Genomic DNA, 27,979 nt, shown 5'->3' with positions numbered 1-27,979 from the left:
TCTATTAAGTTTTACAATACCTTTTCACATAACTTCACTTATATCAGATTATATAGCTATAATTTTAATTATAATTATAATAATTATATTATGATTTTAATTATATATGTTATAATTTTATAATTATAAATAATATGAAATAAAATAACATATATCTCTCGTAAATAAAATATAATTTAATGTACTTTTTCTTTGAATATATTGAATAGAGTAGCTTGATAGAATTTGATATATATGAAAACGATTTTTTGTAAATTGCATTCTAGGAACAAGAAATTTAAACGATGTCAAAAACACTTCCGGATATCCAGGCCGAGACCCAACTAGGATCGACGTTTAATGGTGTAATAAATTCTTACGATGTTGCTCGTTTCTGTCAAAATAAAAACGATACTTCAAACAAGATCACATGAATAATAACGAAAAGTAATATAACTAACAATGGCTTATAAAATATTACAAATAAAAAATATTGCATGTAATACCTACTTTAAAAGTTATCTACGATTACTTTGTGATACGTTTTCTATTATAGAAGCTTTTCTATTCTATTACAGAAGCTTAAACGTGCGTGTGTGTTGTGTGTGTATAAAAAAAATAAATCTAACAATTTTTTTTTCTATTCTAATAATTTACGCAACAAATATCTAGCGTTGACTCCAAACTGCCCATTGTTTATTATACATTTAGTTTTTCTATTCTAAATTTTTTCTTTACCTTTTTAAATAATAAAACCTTGTTCATAGTTATATTTATAACTTATTCTATACTTTTTAATTTACCTATATTGATTAAAGTAAAATATAATTACATATTATCAAATATATTGAAGAATATTATGATACGCACACAACAAGCGAACATGTCATCCCTATAGCAGAATGACATTTCAAAGAACAATCGGAACCTTTGCCGTCACCTTAAAAAATAAACTCTCTTCGCGTGCACTCTATCAGTTCGGTGGACAATGGCGAACCTGGATATCGGTGAGAAGCACTTTGCGATCACGGAGACAGGGATAAGAATGGGTTTCACGAGCTTTCGTCCAGGCGAACCTTATGAAAAGCTCAAAGAGAGTTCCTCTCTCTTTTCGTTTCTCGTCGAATACGTGGCCACGTGTCGCGCTTGCGTGGCCTCGATACGTAAAACCGCGCAAAGGTGCTGCGCTACCAGGGAGGAATAAATTTAAATATCCCCCCGCGGCCCTCTTTGATATGTTAACGAGAACCATCGCGGGCAAGGGGCGATATTCTTTGATAGCAATTCTTTTCGTCGGCCCTTTTTCCTCCTATCTTCTCTTCCGGCCAGTCTTGTCCCTCATCGTCTATACATTATTTCTGGCTCTCTGTGATCTAGTCTGCCCTTTCCTCCATCTCTCTCTTCTCCTTTCTTTCCAACTATTTCTATCATTTCTCTTTTATCCCCCCTTCGTATTCTCGTGTATAGCACGATTTATGTTTTCAGAGAACGCTTCGCTCCACCTGCGTACAAGTATATGCAAATACCATCGGAGAAAAGCTAACTAGTTTTTCGCGCCCTCGTCTTTTCTTCTTCTTTTCGCTTCTTCCAAAAAAAGAATATTCTGTCTTCTATTTCTGTTGCAGTTTTGCTTTTACTTCGTTTTTTTTCTGTCCTCTTTTCATCATTACCTTTTCTGTCAGTTTTTTAAGAATCCAATTTATTCAGCATCAAAATATTAATAAACAATTAATTTACATTTCATAAATTGTATTAATAGACATATACTTCGCACGTATAGTTATGATATATGTATATAATAGTTATAACATAAAATAATTATCTTCCATATATATTTCTGAACCAAAGATGATTCCAATTTTTGGATTACATTTAATCATACTCAATAACATTTACTTTTTTAGGACAGCTTGCATATGTATTTTACATAATATTAATGTATGTACAAGAGACTCCCGAAGGAGTTTAAATATTTGAAGATCTTACTACGTTGCAGAACACAACGGAAATCCACGAAGCGCGTACACAAGGATGTTGGAAGAAAGATGACAACGAGATTCGGTCCTTCGGAATTTTTTATCTCTTAGTGGCCAGAAGTCCCAGAGCAATTGTTTCGCCTTCTTCTGCTAGTGTCTTGTTTCTTTTTTCTTCTTTGATGCTTTGTTTGTCTTTTCTCGAGCGTTATTCCTTGTGCACTTGTGACATTTTACAAGAATGTCTATTCACCAAGCATCTAGAGCTCAAACGTGTTCAGTGTTTTTTCAGTCTTCTTATCTTTAGTCCTGATGTAATCCATACTCGAGTCATTTGTAATTTTCTTGGCACAATATGTCGCCTATCATGTTTATTTAATTATCTATTAGGCTTACAAAATATTAAAAAATTTGAAAATAAAATACTGACTTGCACAAAGAATAAAAATATATACTAAAATGTTAAGTTAACTTTATTTTGAAATTGAGTGAATTGACAGTGCATTTTTAAAATAATTTTTCTGAATTAGATGTTGTATAATAATGTATAACAATTAGAACCCATAATAGAACAATATATTAGGTTATTTCTTTAAAATTTTGTGAACACAAGAATGAAAATTTTACTTTTTTTTATATATATTGTATATTATATTGAATGATATATCTTTCTCATGCACTTACTATATATGTAACAATTGACGCAAATAATGGTAATCAATTAGACAATACACTTTTGAGAAATTTATTTGTGTTAAAATATTCACTTATAAAAATTATTAGTTTCCTAATAATTAACTCAAAACTTAACATCAATAAAAAATGTTAAGTACCTTATGATCGATTTTATATTACAATATTTACCATTGATTTTATCTACGCAGTAATTACGTCAATCATAAAACGTTTTGCATTTCTCGAAGTCCATCTATTAACATACTAAAAGCTCTATTGGAGCTGATAAGCGCTCATATCACGTATCAGAAATATAATATATATCAACCGTCAGCGAATCTACGTTGAAAAATACAATCGCTTGGTTTATTATTAAAATACATGGTCACAGAGTAATGTAACCTACAGACATAAATGTTGCATAATCGTAAAATGTGTGTGTGTGTGACAGAGAGAGAGAGAGAGAGAGAGAGAGAGAGAGAGTTCTGTTAATGAAATAATTACACAAGCGTAAGATGCGTATATCTATTATAATTATCTTATTACCCCACTGATATAAAGAAACGTCGAGAGATTATAGATCGAGAATTGTCGTGCCTAAAATTATCTTTCTCAGTTATATAAAATTTTTATCTTTATTATTATTTTAAGAGGTTTAAATACAGGAGATAAAAACTTTCTGACACTTCGTATTTGATAATTAATAATCTATTAGAATTTTTTAATACAGAGATATTCTTATCAAAAGTTAAATCTTTCACAAATTAAATTTTATAGATAAAAGGAGATATAATTAGAGATATCTTTTTGTCGAGAAAAATTTCATAAATGCTTGAAAGTCATTTATTGAAGAATAACAATTGTTTTTGTCAAATATGTTTTTAATTGACTTGGCATATTCAGATAGTCAATATAACGTATCATTCAGTTTAATTGCTTGGGAAATGAAAACCTCATCGATACGGTTAAATAAGCAATATTTTTGCCGCTGTTGAGAGTTACATTTGATTTTCATGTCTATACAATTTCAACGTTTTATTATCAATACATCGTTATATTAACAATCAGTCAAGCAAAAGGATATCAAAACGCCATAATCATGTTGTATATTGGCATTTGAGCTACGCTCAATACTACATATAATCCTATAATATGAATAATTTGATGCTACTCTCTTTCGATGTAATGATACAGTTGCGTTAATTATGCATGAGAAGTAACATAATCATATAGTTACTGCTTATTAACGAAACGAGTTGGAAATATTTTATTAGTACACTTTTCAGAAGTTAACGGAAAATTTAAAGGGAAATGGGTTCTACCCGTAGATACAAAGAAATTCTCTCGAATTTTACAAAGTACTTGAATATACGTACATATATTACTATATAAGTAGAAAGAAGATGTTATACAAAGATATAATTAGTTATATTATCGATTTTATAACATATTAGAAGTATTTAGTATTTGAACAAGAATTCGTGCTGCTTTATTTGTATCATGTCTACAGATTTAAAAAATTTGATAATTATACTATTCAACAAAGCAAAGCTGAAAGTTTTAGCTTTAAGAATCCGCGATAATTCAGTAACAAAAAAATGATTTTGTATAAGCAAAACTTTTAGCTTTTATATTGGAAAGTCTAAAAGTTTTGCAAGTTTTTCTGAACACATAATAAGCTTACAAAGTGAGAAGAAAATTTCCCAATTTATCCAATTTTGTATATGTAATTTGTAGTTTTCTATATGTAAAAATTACGAAAAAAAAAATTACAGAAATTCAAAAGATATAGTGCTCTTTCAAATGTAGGAGTTCTAAATTTAGAACTTTTTTAAATTTAAATTTTATTTATTTTTAGCAAAATTAATTATTAGAACTATTCGAATTTTGAAGTTCATTAAAGCTAAGAACTTTTGTTCCAACTCAATAGTTACGAATAAGATATAACAGAAGTTTACAATTGGGAAAAGTCAATATTTTTCCTCAGTTCAATATAAACTTGAATAAATACAATCTCTTCTCCAACAGCGACTATTTAATATAATTTTGTAATAAAGTAATTTAAATATAAACCTCATTATTTTGAGAGTCAAAAAGATTCTATGATATTTGCATTTTGCTTTATTTTACATTATGTATAAAATATATATTAATTTTAAATATTTTACAAATACTTTTCAGATTTTTCTTAATATTGATTTTTAACTTATATTTTATGTAATATAATTTGTGTAAATTACACTTCTTTCTCTTTCTTTCTCTCCCTTTCTCTTTGTTTTTCTCTCTCTCTGTCAAAACAAATTATTAATAACATAATAAAAAAATATTTAGTATTGTTCTTTTCAAGAAAAATGACACATTGGCTATCTCACGACAAAATATTGATGTTTTCTCTTGAAAAATGTCGTATGTCGTCCGAAAGCCGATAATGCATCAGGCTGGTATCGCTTTTATGCGCGTTGGAAAAACTATCGTGCTGTTCTGCGATATCGCAAATCCGGGATAGGAGAAAATATTTTTCGATAAAGTCAATGTGAAACTACGTGGAATAAAAATTCTGATCATGGTTGTATCTTCATGTGTGTATATGTATAAATATGTATAAAATGTATTAATACGGGGCTAGATCATGCAAGTGAGATAAATTTTACCTTTCAGATAAATATAGGGCTATTATTTTGGATTTGTAATTTGTAAAATATAAATATGTATTAATAAGATTAACAAAATTATAATAAATGTTTATTATTGCGACGAATGCGGTAGAAAAGCACGTTATTTATTAGTATGACGAATCACTAAAAAAGTAATCTGCCCTTATGGTATAGACGTGCCTCATAGCAAGGTAGCCGAAAACCAATAACGCTGGAAATTGACTATATCATCTGCACTCAGGACGGCGGGAAAAATGATCGGTCCTATGATATTGCGCCCACGATACTCAATATCGCTTTTCCCACTCGCAGTTAACGTGTATCTTGATAAAGTGAAATTGAGCGGAAATAAAATTTAAGAATATGAGAATCATTCTTAAATATCTGCAATAATTCGAAATAATCAACGATATCAGAAATAATAATGAATATTAATAATATTAAATGAATTTTCTTTATATATGTATATATATAAATATATAACAATAATAGGATTATGTTTTACGCATATTTTATAACATAATTACGCGCTTCTTCCCAAATAATTTTAAAATACAAAAACGGACCGCAAGAAGGGAGTTTCATTACAGCTACAGTTTATTCAGAGAATGTAATACCCCTTCTTTCATTCTTCATGTTTATCCCGAAACGAGAATATTACGTATAATGAAAACGAATGAAAGGAATGTTCTGTATACCTTTATTTTTCAATATAATCTCCACGGAGTACGAGCTTATTTTGCCACAAGCACAAGTGGACGAAGATTATATTAAAAAAGTGTGTAGACAGAGAAAATCTCTCTTAACCACGCATAATTTTCATACTTCCTAAATAAAAATGTTTCATGAAAAATATATTTATTTGTGATAAAAAAATGAGAAATCATAAAATAATAAGAAATCCTATCCTTTCTTTACATATTTTGCGTTTTATGTTGCATTTCTGTATTACTTCAGTAAATACTTAGCGGAAAAGTTGAAATTATAATCTATCACACGTGTACAATATATACTAACAGCTAACACACATGTATATTTATGTATATATGTATATATTGCGTTATATATGTATATACCGTAAAAGTATGGTATATTGTATACAAAGATAGAGGAAGATTGCTGGCATCGTCATACTAATTTGTTCTTGGACTATATTTTATTTTCGTATTTGTAGAATTTATTTCCAGCTGATTTTATATAAAAACTAACAATAAATATATAAATTCTTAGTTTTTCTTCTTTAATTACCTAAACAAATTATATTTTTTATAACTATTTTAATAAAGTGCAATGTTTTTTTTCTTGAGAAATAAAGAAGTGTCTTTAAGGAACATATGTCAGCAACTTTTCTCTATATAAGTATTATAAATGAAGCTACTTGTACATGCGTAGATTTTCTATGCTGCTTACAAGGTATTTTGATTATTCTTCTTCATTTCTTGTTTTTTTTTCTAGGAAATTTACATATTTCTATTTATGTTCATATTTTTGGTTCTTAAATCAAATATTATCACACTGCATTTTTACATCGCATTCGTACTCGTGCATGAAGTTCTTCACTTGGCTGCATCTGGCTGCACGTTGCCGTGTGTTACTTTCAACTTACGTGTGCGCTTGACGTCGTGCCCCTTAATCATATATGTGTATAACCATCATGTTGAGATGCCTCGAAGGAGGCTCAGAAAACATACAACATCGGCTTTGCCTCGCTAGTTTCCGTAATATTCCCCTGACGCAAGAAATCGTCGGTTTTCGCCCTGGGAATGATCGCTGAATACATGCTCGCTTTCTCTCTCTTTCTCTCCGCCTTTCTCTCTCCATTTTACATAACGACAAATTGACATTTCTAATAACGACCTAAGCCTTTAGATTTGGTGCGAAATATCGAGCGTAGTCATGCAAGTTGCATTCGACGCCGGCACAATAGTGAATTCTTGGTGAAAGTTCGCGGTGTAGCGAAATGGGACTTGATTGTTCCGCACGTTTTCCAATTAGTCCGTCGCTCTTCTCCTTACGCCGTGTCGCTTTTAACTCTCGACATGAATAAGTCGTCACGAAACTTGTTACAACAAACATTTTGATGCCTCTGAAATAAGGAAGTTTACTGTAGTTAGCGCGATGTAATGCGAGTAAAGACTGAGCACGTTCCGTTATGCTTGAAAAATGAAGAATTCCTCATATCTTCTAAAGACATAATGATATGCAAACACAGAAAGAATATTTCTATTGTATAAAGACGATTTTCTCACATATTACAATTTATTAATACACATCTTTGCAAATTGTTTTATAATACCAATGCTTTGTGATTGAAGAAAAAATTCTATGGACAGAAATAACACTTGTTTTTCTAAACAATTTTTAATAAGCAACATATTTTTATATTTTCTTGTATCTTGAGATGTAAAAGATCATGTCTATTCAAAGAAATGTGTGTGCGTGTGTGTGTTTTAATTTAATATTTTACAGTGTGACTAGTAGAATGTAACTCTAAGTGAGATTATCCTTTTTTTGTTACAGTTTGGATAGAGATCAACCATTTACTTTCCAGCTTGGTGTTGGACAAGTTATTAAAGGTTGGGATCAAGGTCTTCTGGATATGTGCGTAGGCGAAAAAAGGAAATTGACGATACCACCTGAGCTGGGATACGGCGAAAAGGGAGCTGGAAACGTTATTCCTGGTGGTAGGCTGGCATTTTTTTATTATTTTTGAATTTCCTTTAACATTTAATATTTATATTTAATGTTTTTTGTGTGTACTTAAAAATTTAATATTCATATATAATATATTAGTATTGTAAAAGATTTGCCTGGGTAAAATTATACGCTTAATTCTATATAAAATAACAGACTTATTCGATGAACAATTTAATTTATTTGAAATTTTTCTCATAAAATAAATTCTCATTAGTCAAATGAGTCATATATACTGAAGTAATGATAATTAACGTGTGCATGTAATTAAAAATAAAAATATGTTTTAATATTTAATTATTGTACGTGACTACATTGAAATGACAAGCTAATAATATATGATTTTACTCATATTTCATTATAAATGAAACAGTTTCAAGTAATATGCAATGTTTAAATAAAATAGATATTGTATACGTCACATTAAATTGTATATATTATGTTAAATTTTGTACATTATACACGGAAAAGCCTTAAAAGCTACAGTATTTATTTGTTATTATTTATCCTTTATAGAATTTACTGAATAGAATTTTTTGTAAATATTAATTAATAAGTTTAGAAAAACTTTTAGTATGTTTGTGTTATGTGTAAATCAAGCTTTTTTTTAATTTTTAATCATTTTTTTAATTTAAATAAATTTTAATGTAGTAAATTAATTTAATATTTATTTATACACACGTTGAAGAACAATATGGTAATAACAACATAATAACAATGAAGCTATTTGGCAAGTTATAAAAGTTCTTTTACATAATAACATGTATAAGTATATAATTTTTATATACTATAATAATCTGTACAATTATTAGTGGAGAGAGAAAAAAGAAATTAAATTTACTATAAAAAATATAAAATTTGATTCAATATTTTATATCTTTTAAAAAAGTGTATACACGTATGCTTTCAGAGACACGAATTATTTTGTACGTGAGTAATTAACAATCGATATTTTATTAAAAATTTTTTCAATTTTTTCACGAATTGATAAAATAAATGCTCACAAATTAATAACAGCTACTATAATTTTATTGTACTCTCTTCTATGCTCGCGAGCTAGTGCTTTCCTAATTTTTCTAAACTACCACTTGAAATACGCATCAGTATAGGTATATATTCGACAATCAACCAGACAGCAACGGTATTCGTCACGATTAAAAAGCGTCGTGCTAACGTGAGCATTTTTCAAATTACACGTTGGACCATTTTTACGCGCGAAAGGATTAGTGAGGAATCGGTAGAGAGAGGAAGGGGTGATGAACACTATTGGACAGGTCGATACAAGGGTAGTCGTTAGCAGCAAAATCGAAGTCAAAAATGCAATTGCACGGAAATCCAATAAAGCATCAACCATTAAATTGAGCATCGTTGCCCGACTCTCGGCAAAGCTGCAATGGCGGGATCAACAATGATAAACGATTCGCCTCTTTAGCGGGGTCTTCGCGCGTGGATAAATCGCGCCATTTCGCTCCAGTTTTACTGTTTATTTTTTTATTATTTTTTAGATACATGATCTTTTCACGAGTTTATTCAAAATTAATACGTACTTCAAACGGTAAATTACGATAGTGTAGTTATGACGCTTTCATACCACTATATGATTATTTTATCACATAAGTAAAGAAGCGTGAAATGTAAACGCTAGATCTTAGTGTCTAATAATATTTCTATAATATATAAATATTTAAATACATCAATACAAAAATTCGGGTGCTGAGAGTCAAAATTGCGGTAATTAGTGCAAAATTATAAAGATTTTTTATTCAAGTATAAATATATAAAACCATCAAACGTTTCGGCTTACTTTCGAGTCATCTTTTACACTAATTACCGCAATTTTGACTCTCAGCGCCCGAATTTTTGTATTGATTTTTTCGAGAGTTCGATTTAAAGGTTATATTTAAATACATTTTTTATACTTTAAACTGTGGTCTTAAAAACATATTCTTAAATTAAAAATTGGATATAGTAATACCAAAATTAAATTAACTATTAATAATAATAATAATGCTAACAAATATTATGAAATACTAAAAAGAATTTATTACTAAAAATATTCTGTCAACCACGAGTCTTAATTGATTTATTCACACAACCATATTATACTCTTTAACTTATTATTGTTTATACACATTCATTTTTTAATAAGTTCTCTCCTTATGTATATATTAGTTATTGAGACAAATAGTACCATATGTCTCGAATTTATTAAGATGTCCTGTAATATTTTTAGCAATAAGTAAGCCCTCTTCAATGTTTTAAGATACTTGTTATTATTTATTGATTAATAATGATATTATTAATATCATTATATATTATTAAATTAATAATCAATTTAATTTGTGATATTACTATTTTCAGCTATAATTTAAATTCTTCTCTCTCTATGTTTTCAAGACTGACTAGGTTCAGCACGCACTTTGAAGCACTTTTAAAATATTTATATTTTAATGTTGATATATATAAATATTATTAGATCAAGATCTAACCTCGACCGGATTGGCGCTTCTTTACTTAATTGATTTATTGGTTTAAATGATCTAGTTTAACTTATTATTGTAATTTTATATTCCACAATTTTGGTTCCTATTTGTTACGTATAATGGTTTATTATATCAGTATATACAGCTTAGCGGGCGTTTTTTTTTAACTACACGGCAAACTATTGCCATCGAAATGTCCTCCCACACGGAATGCGATGATAAAGAATACTAGAGGGAACCGCGCGCGAGGATTGGAATATTCCCATCATCCCTCTCCATTTCTCACGTCCAATTTCCACGGCGACAGTGGCTGTTACACCGGGCAACGCATTATTATTCGCCGTATTAATTTCACTCGTTTAAGTAGTGAATAATTAAGCGCCATATTTCATTAGGGCCAGCTTAATCGCGACGGGACCATCCATAATTAATGGCTGGACGTGCCGAGCGCGCGTATGCATTCTCTCCCGTGCCGAACACTTCGTTAGCTCCTCCCCAGCTGCATTTGCTGGTCATTGTTATTTCGGATATCTATAGACACTATTATTGGCAATCGAATTTCTGTATGCATTATTATTAATGTTTGGCCGTGTCTAGGTATCTGAACGTGTACGTGTGCATGATTAATTTTAGGTTCAATTCTAAATTTAACAATGTATTTTATAGCTCTTTTATTACAATTAGAATTTCTAAGTATCAAAAACTTTACAAAGACAATGATTGCATTCAGCAGACCAATCAGCTCAGTTAAAAAGCATGTCAGATTGTAATTTAGGCTGCATTTATATTATTATGCTTTTTTTATTATTTTGCACATTCAGATACACTTGTCGATTTGACCCTTTACTCTATAAATATATAGTCTATATATCCTTCACATATATCCGCCAAAACGTGTAAAAAGCTTTGTGCTTGACAGTAGATCGATGAGTTCTAAAAATGATTTACGAGTATTTGCCAAATCGAGATTAATAGTATTTGCAGTAAATGGATAAACCTCTCGAAGTGGAAATCTTCTTGCACCTAAATATATATCAACTTTTTATAAAGTAAATCATCTAAAATGTTAAAAAATAACTGTTTTGTAAAATAATTTTAACTCTAACAAAGCAAATAAATTAGATTTAAAAAAAGAGAAAATTAATTTTTTTGAAATTTTATGCTTATTTAATTTTGAACCATATTAAAATATTTACATTAGTATAATATGAATTTAATGCTTTAATTAACAAAATGTAAATTTCCTATTATTTAGTATTAATTATTATTATTGCTCTCAGAAAATTTTTTACTATCGTATTTCTCTGTAATAATTTATATACATTATGCAAGCTATTAACATAAAAGGTTACTGTTGTTTCAGGTGCTACTCTTACGTTTGAAGTTGAACTTATGAATATTAGCGATTCGCCCCCAACCGCTAACGTCTTTAAAGAAATCGATGCTGACAAAGACAACCAACTGTCCCGCGAGGAGGTGAGAGCAATGGCAAGATCACTTTAAGTTTTTATTTGGGCCATTTGTGGTGCTGGTAGTAGAAAAATATAGTGCTACAAATATTTTAATATATAAACTATTTGTTTTTATACGCATGGCCGAAAGTAATATAATATTAAAATTTATTTGTATTTTTTAAATGTTCTGTAATACTTATAGATATATTCGTATATTATTATCCGGAAACTATTATATTATTTTTCATACATATTCGCATTACATTAGTACAAATAACGTATAACAAATAATTAAAAAGAACTTTGTAGTTATGTAATACTTGCTGCAATATATCATGATAATTGAAAGTTATGAAATTGTTTTCATGTTGAAAATGAGAAATAAATTTTACAATATTCACAGACAAAAAGAAATTTGACACACAGAAATTTAAATTAATTTTCGTATTACAGGAATAATTTGCAGCATATTAATATGCATATTTTAATCCATTTAAATTTTCTGCTGAATTACAAACTTAACAATATTAACTTTATTCTATAAATTTACATATGTATATTATACTTTGTAGACGTTTATGCCATTTTCTATGCATCGTTTTAATTAATCGGTACATGGTCAATTTTTTGTTTGCAGGTGAGCGATTATCTCCGAAAACAGGTGATAGAAGCCGAGCAAGCGGGCGCTAGTGAAAATGAAGACGTAAAGAAAATGCTGGCTGATCATGATAAGCTCGTCGAGGAGATCTTCCAACATGAGGACAAGGACAAGAACGGCTTCATCTCCCACGACGAGTTCAGTGGGCCGAAGCATGATGAGCTCTGAAGTCTTCGTCCTTCATCATCGCGTCTCCAAGCGCCCGTTGTTGACGTCGTCGTCGTCTCAACCGTCGACGATATCGACGCGCCCCGCGCCATCACGTGTTCACCTCTGTATAAAATCACCTCTTCGAGTCCCCTCTCGGGTATTCCCGAAGGATCCAATGATCGATTGTGCCGAGTACACGCGTGCTCGAACTTGCAAGATCAAGCAAATTTATCAGCAAACTTTTCTGATATAGCACCACTGATACCAGCATCAGAGGGATACAATCTTCGGGAATCTCCGGCTCGTCGAGTCGTATTCGTGTTCTTGATTGCAGGAAACTTACAAGAGTAGGTGGACATTTTTATTAACAACGAAGAGCGTAAAGTGAAACTGTTTTTTGAAAAATTTGGAAAAAAGGGAACCTAGAAGTTTTGAAAACTATATGATGGTCCTAAATAGCTTAAAGATTTCCTAATTTTTTAATTCGGGTGTTCTAAAGGATACGATTTCACTCGTTTGAAAATAGGAATCACGATTACACTCCGCGAGCCATCTTATACGCACAAGGTTAATTGAGAATCTGCAGAGGAAATATTGATCAATTTCCGGTGTAATTTTCACCTGAACCTTTCTTATCCTAGCACATCTTACTAGGAAGATCTGCAATTTTTATCGCTCAATATTGTTTATTTTATTTATCATACAATCTCGTTTTGAAAAAATCTTTATACCACAGTACACAAACAATTATTTCTGCAGTTACTTAGTTTTTATAAATAATTTATATTGCGCAGAATTATGATTCTTTTATCAAATAAAGTTTCTAATAAAACAAATTTTTCGTTCCCTGGTAAATCGTGAAAATATATATCAAATCTATAGTCTTTAAATAATTAATATAAATATCGCGTTTTTTCCTTTGTTATTTTCAACCGTTTTAAAAATCTACGGAATTTTACAAAGATCCATGAAAATTTCACGAATATTCCTAGGGAAACATTCCGGCGGAACGACATCATTGTACATTTTAATACAATATAAACAAAAAAATATATGAATGTCTGCTCGAATGATTGCACTGTAGTGGCGTGAAGTGAGGCTGTGTATGTTTCGCGCTATATATATTATATAAAAATATAAAGGGAGAGAGAGAGAGAGAGAGAGAGAGAGAGTTTGTGATTGAGCGAGATAAAGGTGTGACGGAAAGAGTGTTTTTTCTACATGATTATAAATGTTAGCATAACTAAAAAGCATCGACGTATGGTGCTGAAAATCACATGCATTCTGTCCTACTCTCAAAGCTTCCACCAACCTGTCCCAGTCATAACGATCCCTTGCTCGAGAGTTGCGCGCGCGCGATATTCACGTAGGAGACAAGAAGAGGATGATAAAGAAAAAAAGAGGAAGAGGAAATATCCCGAGGATGCGTAGTGGAGATGAATATGGTCGCTCTTACGCGAGCATCCCCCTATCGTCGCATTATTACATTTTAACTGATACGTTTTTATTACTACATTATATTGTATGTTGTTAAAGTTGGATGATGGTTAATAATAAATCGTGTGTCCGAGCACAGTTTGTTATATAACTACCTCTTTCAATTTCTGCATCCCTATCTGAAAGTTTATTCGCAACAGTTATAAATGCGATAAAATATTTTATGGATCTGCAATCAAATATTTCTACACATATATTTGCCACAATTAATTTTCGTACATAACGCATGATATTTCTCAAATAACTTTTTGTCTCATTTTGTTTTGGAATAACAATGTTTTCGGACATATTAACAATATTAATTATTCTTATTATTTTTTATTATTATTTGAAGTGTCATTATCTAGAGTATGATTATAAAAGTAAAAGATTTATTGCATCACAAGCTATTATTTTATTAATCATTTATTTTTTATGCAAACAAAAACTGAAGAGAAAACAAAGTTCAAGTTCAGGAATTTAAGAGAACTGAAATACGTTTTTAAAAATTAGTTTATAATTTATAATTATTTAATAATTATTTAACCTTCGCCTTGTATTTAATCGTTTATATTATATTTAATATAAAACTTACCTTTTATATTATAAAAAATCAAGGTTGAAAAATCCAGAAAGTATTCAATCTTAAAACAAGTTGCTTTTCTCTGAAAAAAAGAAACATTTTGAAGGAAGAAGGAGAATTAAATATTCATATCTATTTTTATAATTGCTTCTCTTTTTATTTAAAGAATCATTTCCACAGAAATTACAATGAATGTGATTATGCGTTTCTACGAAACGCAATAATAAAATGATGATTAAAATAATTAAGCTGCTAGGCAGATTTATGTTGTCCGGTATGTGTTTGCTATTCGACAGGAATTCGTTCTAGAATCTAGAATATATTTACTTCGTATGCAAAATGGTTGTTTCTTCGTTGTAAATGGATCGATACAAAAGCATCGATTACTCGGAATAGTCGCTCTTAAAAATCGATCGATTATAAAAATTCGTCGAGGCACGTGCTGTTATATGATTGTCAAGTCGACCCTGTCGTTCGCGATTCGAGTGAATCTTCCGAGAAGTACCGAGTACGATACATACGTAAAATGTATATAATATACGCACAACACGCGTAATAACTTTCAAAGAGGCAAAAGGAAACGTAAACAACTTGAAACTTTCATAAATTTCTATACAAAATAAGGAAAATTTTGTAAAACAGAAAAATGTTTACAGAAGGACTTACATAATAAAAATCTTTCTATAAGGACATTCCTAAATAATAATTCCTAATACGCATCCGAGATATTGTTTCTCGTGCGCGAACGACGTGTTAAGAGAAATACCTGTTCTCAATCATTGGCTTAAGCCTAAATCACCGATTAATACTTGTTTAATTCGCAACAAAACTATAATATCTTTTTCCTGTTTTTTTTTGCTCATACTTATCATCCTACCTTAGCAAATCGAATGACAGGTGCACACATGAAGTGCACATGGGGCTTCACGCGAATATTGAATTCGACGAACGTCAGCGACGTGTCGTAGAGTCGATCGTCGATACCGTCCGATCTCGGAGCATCCTGGTAATAGGGGAAAACGGGATCCTATAGTCGAAGATCTACGATGGAGAGGTCGCAATGTTTTCACCGAGCTTCCGCTGTTCCGCCCCTTCGCAGTATTAGCTTCCTGTTCCTTCTTCGTCTCGTTTCGTGAGAGCATGTTGTGGCCTTCGAGTATTATCACAGTCAGTAGCCCTTGATGTAGGCGGCGATGTGCTTCTTCTCCTCTTCCGAGAGACCGTTCTTTAACGTTCTACGCACTGAAAGAGAAGCATAACATAGTCGTTTGCGCTAATAATATTTTTTATTTTCTCGTAAGCAAATGTGACATAAAACTTTTTAAATGAGTCACACTGACTTACATTTCTTTCACCTTTCTTTTACGTAATAATATACAAATTATCTTTTATAATATTTTTTTATACATATAATAAAAATATTTTATTAATCTTTAAAACAAAAGATAATTTTAAAGTATTTCTCTAAGTTTTTCCAAAATAAAAATAAAAATTTAGACGCATTCAAAAATATTTGAGATTATTATTGTATGTTAATGTAGACTTTTTGCTTGAAATCTCTTAAAATATTTACTGAAACCTTTTTTCAATTAAAAAATTAATAAAAATGAGAAAACGATATGTAATGCATTTATGTTGCACTTCTAGTGTAGCGTCTTTGATATCGTTCATAGATTTGTAAATTTAACATAAATTGATAAAAACACACAAAACGATAAATTTTCTAAATGCGCATTATTTCCAGTGTATGAAATATGTATTATTTCGAAGAGTGTATACATAAAACATAGGACAAGTGAGAAAATTATAATCTATACAATTGAGGCATTCCAAGAAACATGCTGTAAAAATAAAGGAGAAACGTTATAATGGCGAATAAAATTTTGATGTCATATGATCACTTTTATGTTAATCCATCACCTACGAAATGTTGAAATGTTTCCTATGCTAATAGTTCTCTTTCATTAGTCCTTTCATCAATTCTATACTAATAGTCCTCTTTCATTAGTCTCTGATGTAAAATCGTATTAAGTTCAACAACGTTTAATTAATAAGCTGCAAGCACTTCAGTTAGAACTTCATACACTTTAGGCTCGCGCGTTGAGACTTAGTCAAACTTCTATTAATTTGCCGTCAGTAATTGTCAGCGATTGTTGCATAAAGGACATTCATTGTTAAATTTCGTTCATATGCATCGATTAAAATACCGACATAATCAGGTGAGATATTAATAACAGTATCAATGTACACAAGTGTAAATCGGAATTCTGTTACACATATCGCACTATTTCGATCACGTAAATAATTAACCGAGAGTTAATTTGCTGCTTTGTGTGTAGATTAGTCGACGTGATGGTTTGCCGATATGTCCAATAGCAAACAAACTGTTCGGAATACAGCTACGAAAGCTAACGATTATTGGTGGATATAGGAAATTACTGCAATCTATTTGAAATTTCTCCTCCAAAATGATACTGAGACAAATATATAGCAGTAAGTATGCGTGAAGACGTAATATTTGTACAGGGTGTTACAGATACATACTAGGCAGTACAATGGGTTGCGCGGCAAATTTTGCATGGGTAGGCGCCCGGGGGTAGGCGCTTAACCTATGCAAAATTGCCGTGCAACCCGTCGTACTGCCTAGTATGTATCTGTAACACCCTGTACAATGGTTGATTTTATAAATTGAAAAGCAAAAATGAAATAAAGGTAAACGTTCCAGTGATCAGACATGCATCTATGTCCGGACACTTACACAAAATTTATTAATATTATTAATCTTAAATGTTTTTAAATTCAATATTATAATTTAGTTGTAATTTTTAAATATAACTAAATTATAATATTGTATTAAAAATAACATTTGAGATTAATAATAATAAATTATGTGTAAGTGTCCGAATATAGGTATATGTCCGGTTAGTGGGACGTTTACCTTAAATATATTTATTTAAAATTTGTATCAAGGTAAAAAAATGCAATGTGACATGCAATACAAAAGTTCTTTTGACAAAAGAGAGAGAAATATAAATTTTTTAAAATACTATTCTTTAAAATTATATAAAAGTTGATAGAAAAGTAGGAAAGCAATATTCCGCTTATTTTTTGTAAAATTTAATACTCCCTTTCTTTACTTTTCTGTAATTTGTAAAATTTAAGTTTCTACATTATTTTTACAAATATTATATCATGAAAAAAATAGATTTGTCCTCTTAATTTAATTTAAGACTTTAATTATGGCAATTGATTTATTATTAAAGCTTTTTATTTTTATTTTCTGAAATATTTTCAATTTTATTTTCTGAAATATTTTAAAATTAATTAATAAAAAAGAAAAGTGTACAAAAGAGATTACAACATACAAAAAAGATCAATTATTTTAACTATTTCAAATTCGATACTCACTACAATTAATCCTGCTTATTAAAGTCAATGACAAATTAGAGCATTGTCCGGTAATTACGGTTTCATTACGGTTTGCAAACGTGGAATCGATAACACGAATGACCACAATAAACGTGATGTAAAGTACCTACTCGGAGATAATATCGCTGAGGACCCTCGATATCGATAATGTTATAGTTTCTTTCATCTATAATATCGTGTAACAAAGGACTCTCGATCACAAACTACCAACATTACTATATTTTCTTTCTTCGATAATTGCCCGCTATTCCTTTGATCCTTCTCGTTATCCTCGTAATCAACGCATTTGCGTTTGCAAAGGCACAGAGGGTAAATGGGCAAAAGAGTAAATCTTGTATAATCTTTTTTCTCACGGTAAAAAGTAACTACACTTTAAGTTTAAATATTTATATTCGTTTGTCATAGTTAAAAATTAGAGTAACTGAGATAAATACTTTTATAACAATTTTAATAGGAATACTTATGAATTAATAATTTTTTGCAAGACTGTAGGTTGTAAATAGTGAACATGTCACCATGGAAATTCACATATGAAATATTTCTCAGCGTTGTAAACAGCAATCTCTGCGTAAATTACTAAAATATTCATAAATGCAACATTTTTGCTTCCTGTCGTATTACATTCGAGCTGTTAATCTGCTGTCTTAAATTTTAATTTTTTTCATATAAACGACCATATATAAACGGGTAATAATTCTCTGCCTCCTTTTTTCCTATTCGTTGTTGCGAATTGATAGAATTTCGTGCCGCGAGGCGTTTCAATTTAATGTTGTTCAGTTAAATCGCTCGTGCTCTGGCGACTTTACAAACATGAAGTCCACGGGCTGATTATTTGCTGTTACACGTGGCACACGGATGGTACATACATGAATACAAGCAACCTACGCGTTGTGTTGTTAACGCGTTGTTAATGGAATGTAAACCGATTCTGCTGCGACCAGATCTCTCACAGCTTTTATCTATCTTTCCCAGCTTTTGAGCGAATTTATAATGATACCGAATTTCCATTGTATGAGTAAATATGATTATGATATAATATATATTATTATTACATTGTAATAGATTGCCGGTGCTAGATTGTCATGACAATTAGTCATTGAAAATGATATATTAAGTTAGAACGAGATTGTGTAAAAATATATATTACAAATGTATTTAATATCATATTGTTTTTTAATTACAAATGAATACCGTGCACGTATTAATTTTTTTACAGTATTTCATTATTGCGTGGTATTTTTGAATTTTTAGCTTTATAAAAAAATTATTGTAATTTTAATATTTTCTAAATTAGCGAATGTTGAATTTAATAATATATTAAATTTCGTTAAATAATATAAAAATTTAATTAAATATTAAATATTAAATGTTCAATTTTAATCAATACAGAACATGTTTGAATTAAAAAGGAGAATATTGTATATATTTTGATGAAATAAGTAATTTAAGTAAATAATTTTTTATTAAAAAATTATTTTTAAAAAATTCTGAAAATTACAATTGTAGTTTTTGTCTCTCAATTTTAATGCTTATTTCGGCAACACGTTAAGCAATTGCCATAATGTACGAAATATCGAGCATTGCAGATTGGCGGTTTATGTTCGACGTGATGTTAGCATGGTAATCAAAATCATAGTTTATGCTCAAACGATCGCACATTGATAAATCATTCGATGCCAATCCAAGCATTTCGTATCAATAATTTAGGAACCATGAATGTTGAGCGAATCGATATACGGATATCCTAGCGGAAGCAGATACTTCTTGCAAGTCGAACACCAATATTCTTCACATGATGCCAAAACGATTCAACATCTGCAGAACACTAAAAAGGAATTCATTTACCTATTGTTTTCGACAATCTTATATTAAACACTTTTCACTAATGTACTCTTCAGAAGTACTATTTTTAAAAATGATTTCATATCTGTGTTTTACATCTGTACATTAAATGCCTTTTCTATCAACATCCTCTAAAAACTTTCAGAAATCAATTTAATTTACATCCTTTTCTATAGAAGAAATTGCATAATAACTAATCACAAATAATTCAGAGCTACGTTTTTAAGATAAAAAAAATAGAATTAAAAATAATCATTAATCTATACACATTATATCGAGATACGATAAATTTGAGCATGATTACAAATATAAAGTAGATTAAGATTGCACGTGGCCGATTTCCATAGAAGTTTACATTTTGATGAGATATAATCAAAATTGCTAAGGATTATATTTATAAATATGCATGCATTCATATATGCATACGAGTGGTAAGAACACTCGTATCGAGCTTTAAATGCTAATAGATGAAAAGCGTGTGGGTTTATACCAAAGCGTCGGAAGTTCGCATGCAAGAGGGACATTCGCGTTGCGTAAGTCTCTATTAAGTCGAGAAACTTAGACACCCCAACTCCATTTAGAAAGTAAACTTTTTACTTACCCCTCCACCTCTCTCAAACGAACGCAATTTAGCCTCACTTATGCATATTATAGGAGACTAAAATTGCATGAAGTTCAAAGCGCACGATCCTAATGTATTCGGTTATCCAAAAGCAAAGTCTCAAAGTTTCCGAATAGCTTTTGGCTTTCCGCGAGAAGTCGTAATACATATTCCCTAATGCTTTTCATAGAGGAAACAACTATTATATGAATATCGATTTGATAAAGATGTGCAAATTTAACTAGTATTTGTTAAAGATAATAATTCGTTTTTATTTACATATATTTTGTTATAATTCCTATTTTTATTGTTTAATCCGAGGCGCGTGATCAGAATATATTTTCATAAAAGTTGAGATATAATACTATTTATATTAATATTTATTTATATATTAATATTAAACCAATTTGATATCGAGCTAGTAATAATACAATTTTTTTTTAATGATTGCAAACCAAAAAATGTAAATTAGTATTAACATAACAGCATCCTGACATCAAATAAAATTAAATTTTATGCAATTTTAACTATTTTGCACGATTTTCATTAGGATGTAATTTTAAATAAGATATAATAATATATGTATATGCTCTTTCAAACTAAATTTGTAAATTGAGTACATTTAAAAAGAGTAAAATATGTAGTTCGTTAAGTATCATCAATTCGTGTTAGTAATTAACAATTTTACTAATAAACATGCCACAAAATCGATATATTAGTATATATTAGAAAACAATATGTTTTGAAATCATGCAAACAGTCATGCTGGATAAAAGAAAAGGACCATAAAGAAGAAATTTAAAAAGCACTGAACCTTAATCGCAGAAATCACGTAAACCCTGGCCCATCAGGGTTGATACCCTTCCGGCGTGGTGTTGTTCTCTCGGGTGCGCGATCGCTTCACTGTCGGACAGAAAGAAAAGAGACGCAAGAACGCTAGGCCACCCCGTTAGCAAGCTTTGCCGCTAATCTTAACTAAAGTTAAGTTATTGGAGCGTGCCCAAGTTGTGTTAGAAATAATCTTTGAATCTACTTCGTAGATCATTGAACATGAAGGTAAAATAAGACCATCACCGTAGATTCCGTGATTTGATCAGAGAAGGATAATTGAACAAAGAATGGATCGGGATTCTGATGAAGAGGGAAAGCAGGATAGATTCTCCACCCCCGAGAAATATCTTTGGAAAGTTAGGCCGAACATGCTATCGTAGCGATAAATGTCTCTTTACAGTTGCTTTATAATTTATCTCAAATTTTATACATACACTTTTGAATTTACTATATTACGTGACAGGTTGCATTTTACAAAATACAGTATTTTGCTAATCTTACTAATTTATTAAGATTCCTTCAAAATTTTAACAACAATAAAGAGTTTTAAATACGTATTATAAATCTAAAACTATAAAAGATGAACAGCCCCTCTGTAAAAAGTAACTAGGATTGGAAATTTATACTTTCCGTGTACAAATAAATGTTACATATAAAACAGTTCAATAAGATCAATATTCATGTTTAACAATATAATTATGAGATAAGTTTTCTCATTTACGTTAATTATTTTTTTAAAAACATGTATGTTTATGAAATCGTTATTGAAATCGTTTTTTATTCAGATTTTAAATCACCGTCACAAACATTTTGTATTATATACTTTTAAATGTAATAAATCTGTAATTCTTCATAATTTTTTAATTTTGTTAAAAAGTACGTGTAATACATTCTTATATAAATCATGTAATAAATAATAGTATTATATAAACATGAAAAATTCGAAATTCTAGTACAGAAAATTATTTATATTTATAGTGAAGTATAAATCGCTTAAAGCTAAATACACCGTTTTCCTCTGAATAATAGTGGAACAGAGTTACGTGCTCGACGCGCTCGGACGCGTACTGAACCGGCTTATCATAAGTATCACAAGAGGAAAGATTGCCAAGCCACTCGGTGATCGGATTATGGTGAGATTTACGCGCTATCGGTCCAGTAAAGGATTATTTCAACTTCCTACTGAGATCGATCACTGGCCCCGCAAAATAGAAACGGAAAAACGCCACAATCTACCCGCATTATGCTGCGTTATGTTATCTCGACATCAGACTGCTGCATTTTCCGTTACCAGATTTCCAATTATGTTCGCGCGTACATTCTGCTCTGATCACTGCATTTTCCGGCAAAATTTCTTTTATGTTTGGTAAGAATTACATTGAAATTTTGCGCATTATCTGTGTTTCTCCACTTTGTACAACGTTTCGTGAGATTCATATTAAACTTCAAAAACGTTTTCTTTAGAAGACTTTTTTCAACGATAATTTTATTTTTCCTCGGCAATACTTTAATTAAATGACTATAATAATGAAAATTAAAGAATTTTAGCTTATTAATTTCTGAATAGATAACAAATTTCACTTTTTAAGTTTTCCAAATAAATTTTAACAAGACTTTACTGTGACACTTTATTTTAATAAAATTATTTAAATAACTTAAAATATTTAAAAGTTTCTCCTATTATTGTATCCTTTAACCAGATTCTGAATAAAAAATATACCTTTAAAATGTGCAAGATTTTAAAAGAAAATATGTATTTAAAACAAATATTTTCTTTCTCGTCATATTATATTATGCTTTATATTATCATAATTAAGCGTTATTATCATTTATAATTTTATGTTACATATTTCCACATCTACTTTGAAAGCACCATCTGAATCATCTTAGCCCAAAGAATAAAATGGTATAGTACAAGATATTATTATTAAATTTCGATCAGTTGTAATAATAGAAGTTGAGATAGCATAAATGAGCACGAGTATTAAAGTAAAGATAGGCTGAGGTGCTAATAAAGTGCATGGAAAGTATAAGATAGACTGAATCGACGACACGCGTACGATCGCATGTTCGATCTAGGGCGTCGACGCCGACATCTCCAAACTTCTCGTTTATCGATCGACTTTGGTAGCCTCATAGCTCTATCTGTGGACCAACGGTTATCAATAATGTATACTTCACACCGAATAATTCAAGGCTCTCGTGGCGTTGGAAGCTATTGGAAAATTCTGCGGTTAACGCCCAGTACCTCCTGTTACCAATAAAACTTTAATGGCAAATTTTCACGCTACTTATAAATTTTTGTCCCATTATATGTAACAAAATGTATTATTTTCCCTTCCCTTTATCTTTCTTTTTCTCTTTCTCTCTTTTTTCATCTCTTCTCTCTAATTTATTTTATATGATATTAAAATAATACTCAGCTACCATAAAATAAAACTAACACAATTAACATATGAGAACAAGCATCATTTTTATTAATAAATTTTTCCACGATAATGAGCATAATACACAAAAAATTATGCAAAGGAAAGATACGAATTTGATGCAGTTTACTCCAGTTTAAATTTATTATTAATTATCCACTGAGGATGGCTCAAAATTGAGTTGAAACGTTCGGTTTATTATATTGTTTAATTTATTAAATTATTGAAGAGTTTGTCATTATTCCAACAACGCACTAGTTACTAACTTTCACTGCCATTTTTCCTTTTTTTTTTTATTGTTATGCTGAATTATTGAGAGTCCTTCTTATTGCAGATTACATTTACTAATAATATTACAAGTATTTTGATTAATATTTTACTTCTTTTAAAGTCTTTAACTATCGCACTTTAATTAATTACGTAATGTAATTTAAAAAATTGGCAAATTTTCCGACGAAATATTTACGTTGTGTCCATACACAGATATGATATAATTTAGGAATCTAATAAATTATCGAATGATAATCAATTCCTCGACCAGAGATCGATCGATAATGATAGGAAAGGAGAATCTGGGTGCATGGTGCTGGGATCACACTTACAAGACTTACGATCGGCGTGTCTGGTCCTCTTGCGTTCGCGTGGCGTGGTTCTAGTGGCTGGCGTTTTTGTTGCAGTTTTCACCAGAGATTCCAATAATTCGTCAACGCCATCAGCTAAATTACCATTGGTGCTTTCGTCCCTGAGTACCGGACCCAGTGAAATTATACGTCCTAGAACATAATAATATCTTCTGTTGCCCTATGAATACATTCCAAATTTTTTTCGTAATAGCTTTATTTTCAAAGTAGCATATATTACGTAGCTCTGTATTATTTATAAATATACGTTATATATTAAAAAATTAGATATATAAATCATTAATAAATTTAAATTCATAATCCAATTATTTGTCATAAAAACAAAATTTTTCTATTTATAAAGTAAATTTTGTATTTATTTCTAAAAATTTATTTAGAGAGAAAAGAGCTAGATGACAATGCAAATTGTTAATGCTGATTTCAATTATTATGTTCAACTAAGCGCACGATTTCTTCAGTTATAAAATACATTTTTCTATTTATTCATGGAAAATATGTTCAAAAAAGAAAATGTGTTTAAGTAAAGACAATCCTTTGTAGAATATCGCGTATCTACAAGATTTTTCTTCCACATCGTCTCACTATTTCATTTCTTACAATCACCACATCTAGTCCGCAGGGCAGAAACTTCGAAACCGTCAAATACACAGAATTTCTTCCAGAGCTTCTTTCAAACTCGTCCCAGAAAAGCTATCGTAGATACAGGTACGCTCTCGATACAAGGACTGTGGAAAAAGAGAAGTAGGAAGAGGATGAGAGGGTGGTAATAGAATTTTCATGAATGAAACGAAAAGAGGAAGGAAGAGATCCTTAAGTCTCGCCTATTACGCGTTCTTTGACGGCCGCAGATCAATCTAGACAATTCATTTTCGTGGTTGCTCTACCATAAGGAATGTTAAACGCTTTCAAATGGCTTCCTGTTCGTTGATCTGATCTGCAGGCTCTGATAATATGTCCTACTTAATGTATTCGTTGCACAAGCAATTGAGAAATAATGCAATAAATTTGTGATTAAAAGTAAGTCAAGAAATTATATAATTACTTTACTTAACGTTGATTGTTAAAATATATTTGATCAAAACAATATACAATCACGAAGTTGCGTTTAATAATTGAATAGCAATGTAAATATAATATTCCCGTCTTATATTTACTATTTATTTTGACATTTCAATTTTTAAATATTACAACTCTCTATTTTTATTTAAAAAATTGTGAAAAATAAAAGTTTCATCCCTATCAATATTATTAAAAAAAATTTCTTACAACTTTTAATAATGTTAATCCGTTTTTTTTGTAAATATAAAAAAGTTAATTTCTTTAAAAAGTATAAATATTTGTAACATTTTTATTCAGAAAAGTTCAAGAAATTTCATACTTCTCGCAATAATCAGTTACTAGATTTTGTTTAGTAGAACTAGAATGCTATAATGGAAGTAATAAAAAAGAAACAAGAATAAAGCTAACAGTTGCGTGTAACGATTAATTATATCTAATATGTTCAAAGTATTGTTATATTACTCAGCAAATTGTTAAAATAAATCATCGCGCATCGTCCACGATCTTTGTCGCACAACTTGCGAAACTTTTCCAGCTGTGGAGGGCTATCATATCCAGCTGAAAACGCCAGCACGACTTAGACGGGACGTTTAGATACTTTATGTCATGGCATACAAGGGAATAAAGGAGAGAAAAGTTATGATGGCCGCAGCCATGGTAATGCACGTGGGTGGTTGAGTTTACGAGCCGGATGGGCACCAACCACTTGGTTCCTTGAGTTGGCCCAATCCTCCGCGTATCCCCCTCTACGCAAAAGCGGGAATAAAAATTCCACGTTTCCCCAAGAAAGAGGTGATCCACAGTTACAACGTAATATCAGTCTTACAAGATCCAGGATGTCAGTCGTTTCTGCTGGATCTTTTTTCAAGGTGGCTTTACCGTAGATTTTGATTGTACGTATCATAACAATGAATCTTCGTTATTTTAAATAAATAGCTTTTCGCGCAGATAGTTAATATGAAATTATTTTATTGTAGTATTCATCGCAATGGAATAGAATCATATTTAATATTCCAAATATTTAATTAAAGAAGATACCTAACCATAGAATGAGTAGAGTTTCCAATAATTTCAAAGTAAAAATATATTTATTTATAAACATATTAATTTTGTATCATCTTAATCTGTAATCATTGTAACGTGGTTAATCTTTAACAAATAATTAAATTTAATTTTCAGATTATTGTATTTATTACAAATGATTATGAAGATCTAAATTCCAGTAATTAATTTTAAAAGTGTGAATGTGTGTAAACCAATTTAAAATATTCTTCTGAAGGTAAAAAAAAATATTGACTTGCTAATTATATTCATTGAATATTTATTCATATAAAGAATAAATACGATAGCAGGTTCGTAGAGACTTTCGTAGAAAAAGAAAATTGGCAAGAAGAAAGTACGGAAGATAACAAGTTTGTGAACAATGTTACGATAAAACTTATAACATCGAGTCCAATAGAATTCTTTCGAACAAATTCAAGGAATAAATTTCTTAGAGGCTGTTATTTACGCGATACTTTTTCGCGCCGACTCGAATAATATCCACGTCGCTTCGAATATTCCCTCTGGAAGTTAACTACTTTTACATTCTGCCCTCTTGAGGCAAAGTTATCATCTTATGTAGCGCGCGTAAAGCGCAATAAAGAGTGAGTAAAACAAAATTTTACTCAAGTTGAAATTTTTCTCTCATGAATACCGAATTTATGAAGCAACGCCGTCGAAGGCATCCTACCTTAACGCTTCTCGCAACTGAATGATAATGCTACTTACTGCTAAGTTACATTTACGGCTTAACGGTATAGTGAATATACGCAATCTCGAACATCATCGCGAATTTTGGGCAAGAAAATTCCGAGTCGCATAAAAGAGAAACTTGTACGAGTATCCTCGTGCAAAAGCAATAAAGATAACGAACGGTGACTTATGCGAGTCGGTAAGTTTCACATTCGACTAAACACGGAAGAAGGAGAAAAGAACTGTGTGTCCGCGAACGCATCGTATAATCACAAAGACGGCAACGCATTTACTTCTCGTTTTCCGGTAATGTCGTCAAATGACCCGGCGCTATCCTTAAATCTTGCCTGCAAGAGCCGCTGCTTAAGGGCGACATTTATCTCGCGCGCGTCGCCGCCACCACCGAGCTGGAACATTACGGAGATGAAGAGAAATTCTCGCACTTTGTTCTTATCCGCAGTGGAACAGCCGACATGGCCGTCGTCCTTTAGAGTGCGTTATTTTCGCGCAAATTAAAAGCGAGCCTAAATAGAGGCTAGAAAACCGCAGTCATATTACAGTGATAATACCTCGTTCGTCCAATCGCAAAAATGAGAACACTCAACTTGGGATCTTTACTTAATTCATAAATTAAAAC

At 30.6% G+C, this 27,979-nt stretch overlaps 2 protein-coding genes across 5 annotated transcripts in view; one reads left to right on the top strand and one right to left on the bottom strand.

The window, feature by feature from the left end:
• The window catches only part of Fkbp14 (peptidyl-prolyl cis-trans isomerase Fkb14), a 66,105-nt gene extending 52,645 nt beyond the window's left edge, over positions 1–13,460 (top strand). Inside the window, exons 2-4 of one of the 2 annotated variants that reach the window (XM_018504920.1) lie at positions 7,802–7,965; positions 11,822–11,934; positions 12,550–13,460. In XM_018504920.1, the coding sequence (XP_018360422.1) occupies positions 7,802–7,965; positions 11,822–11,934; positions 12,550–12,738 (466 nt within the window). In that variant the 3' untranslated portion in view covers positions 12,739–13,460. Of the gene's footprint in view, positions 1–7,801; positions 7,966–11,821; positions 11,947–12,549 lie in introns of both variants that reach the window. The other variant, XM_018504919.1, reaches the window with a different exon arrangement.
• Positions 13,461–14,912: 1,452 nt separating this feature from the next.
• Fhos (Formin homology 2 domain containing) overlaps positions 14,913–27,979 on the bottom strand; it is a 50,859-nt gene continuing 37,792 nt past the window's right edge. Inside the window, exons 17-19 of one of the 3 annotated variants that reach the window (XM_018504908.1) lie at positions 24,520–24,681; positions 21,466–21,554; positions 15,950–16,021 (exon numbers count right to left, since the gene is read on the bottom strand). In XM_018504908.1, the coding sequence (XP_018360410.1) occupies positions 21,499–21,554; positions 24,520–24,681 (218 nt within the window). In that variant the 3' untranslated portion in view covers positions 15,950–16,021; positions 21,466–21,498. Of the gene's footprint in view, positions 16,022–21,465; positions 21,555–24,510; positions 24,682–27,979 lie in introns of all 3 variants that reach the window. The other 2 variants (XM_018504905.1, XM_018504906.1) reach the window with 2 other exon arrangements.

Source organism: Trachymyrmex cornetzi, unplaced genomic scaffold, assembly GCF_001594075.2.
Source record: "Trachymyrmex cornetzi isolate Tcor2-1 unplaced genomic scaffold, Tcor1.1 scaffold188, whole genome shotgun sequence".
NCBI lineage: Eukaryota > Metazoa > Arthropoda > Insecta > Hymenoptera > Formicidae > Trachymyrmex > Trachymyrmex cornetzi.
Note: the sequence above shows the minus strand (reverse complement) of the source record. Positions and strands in the feature narration are given on the sequence as shown.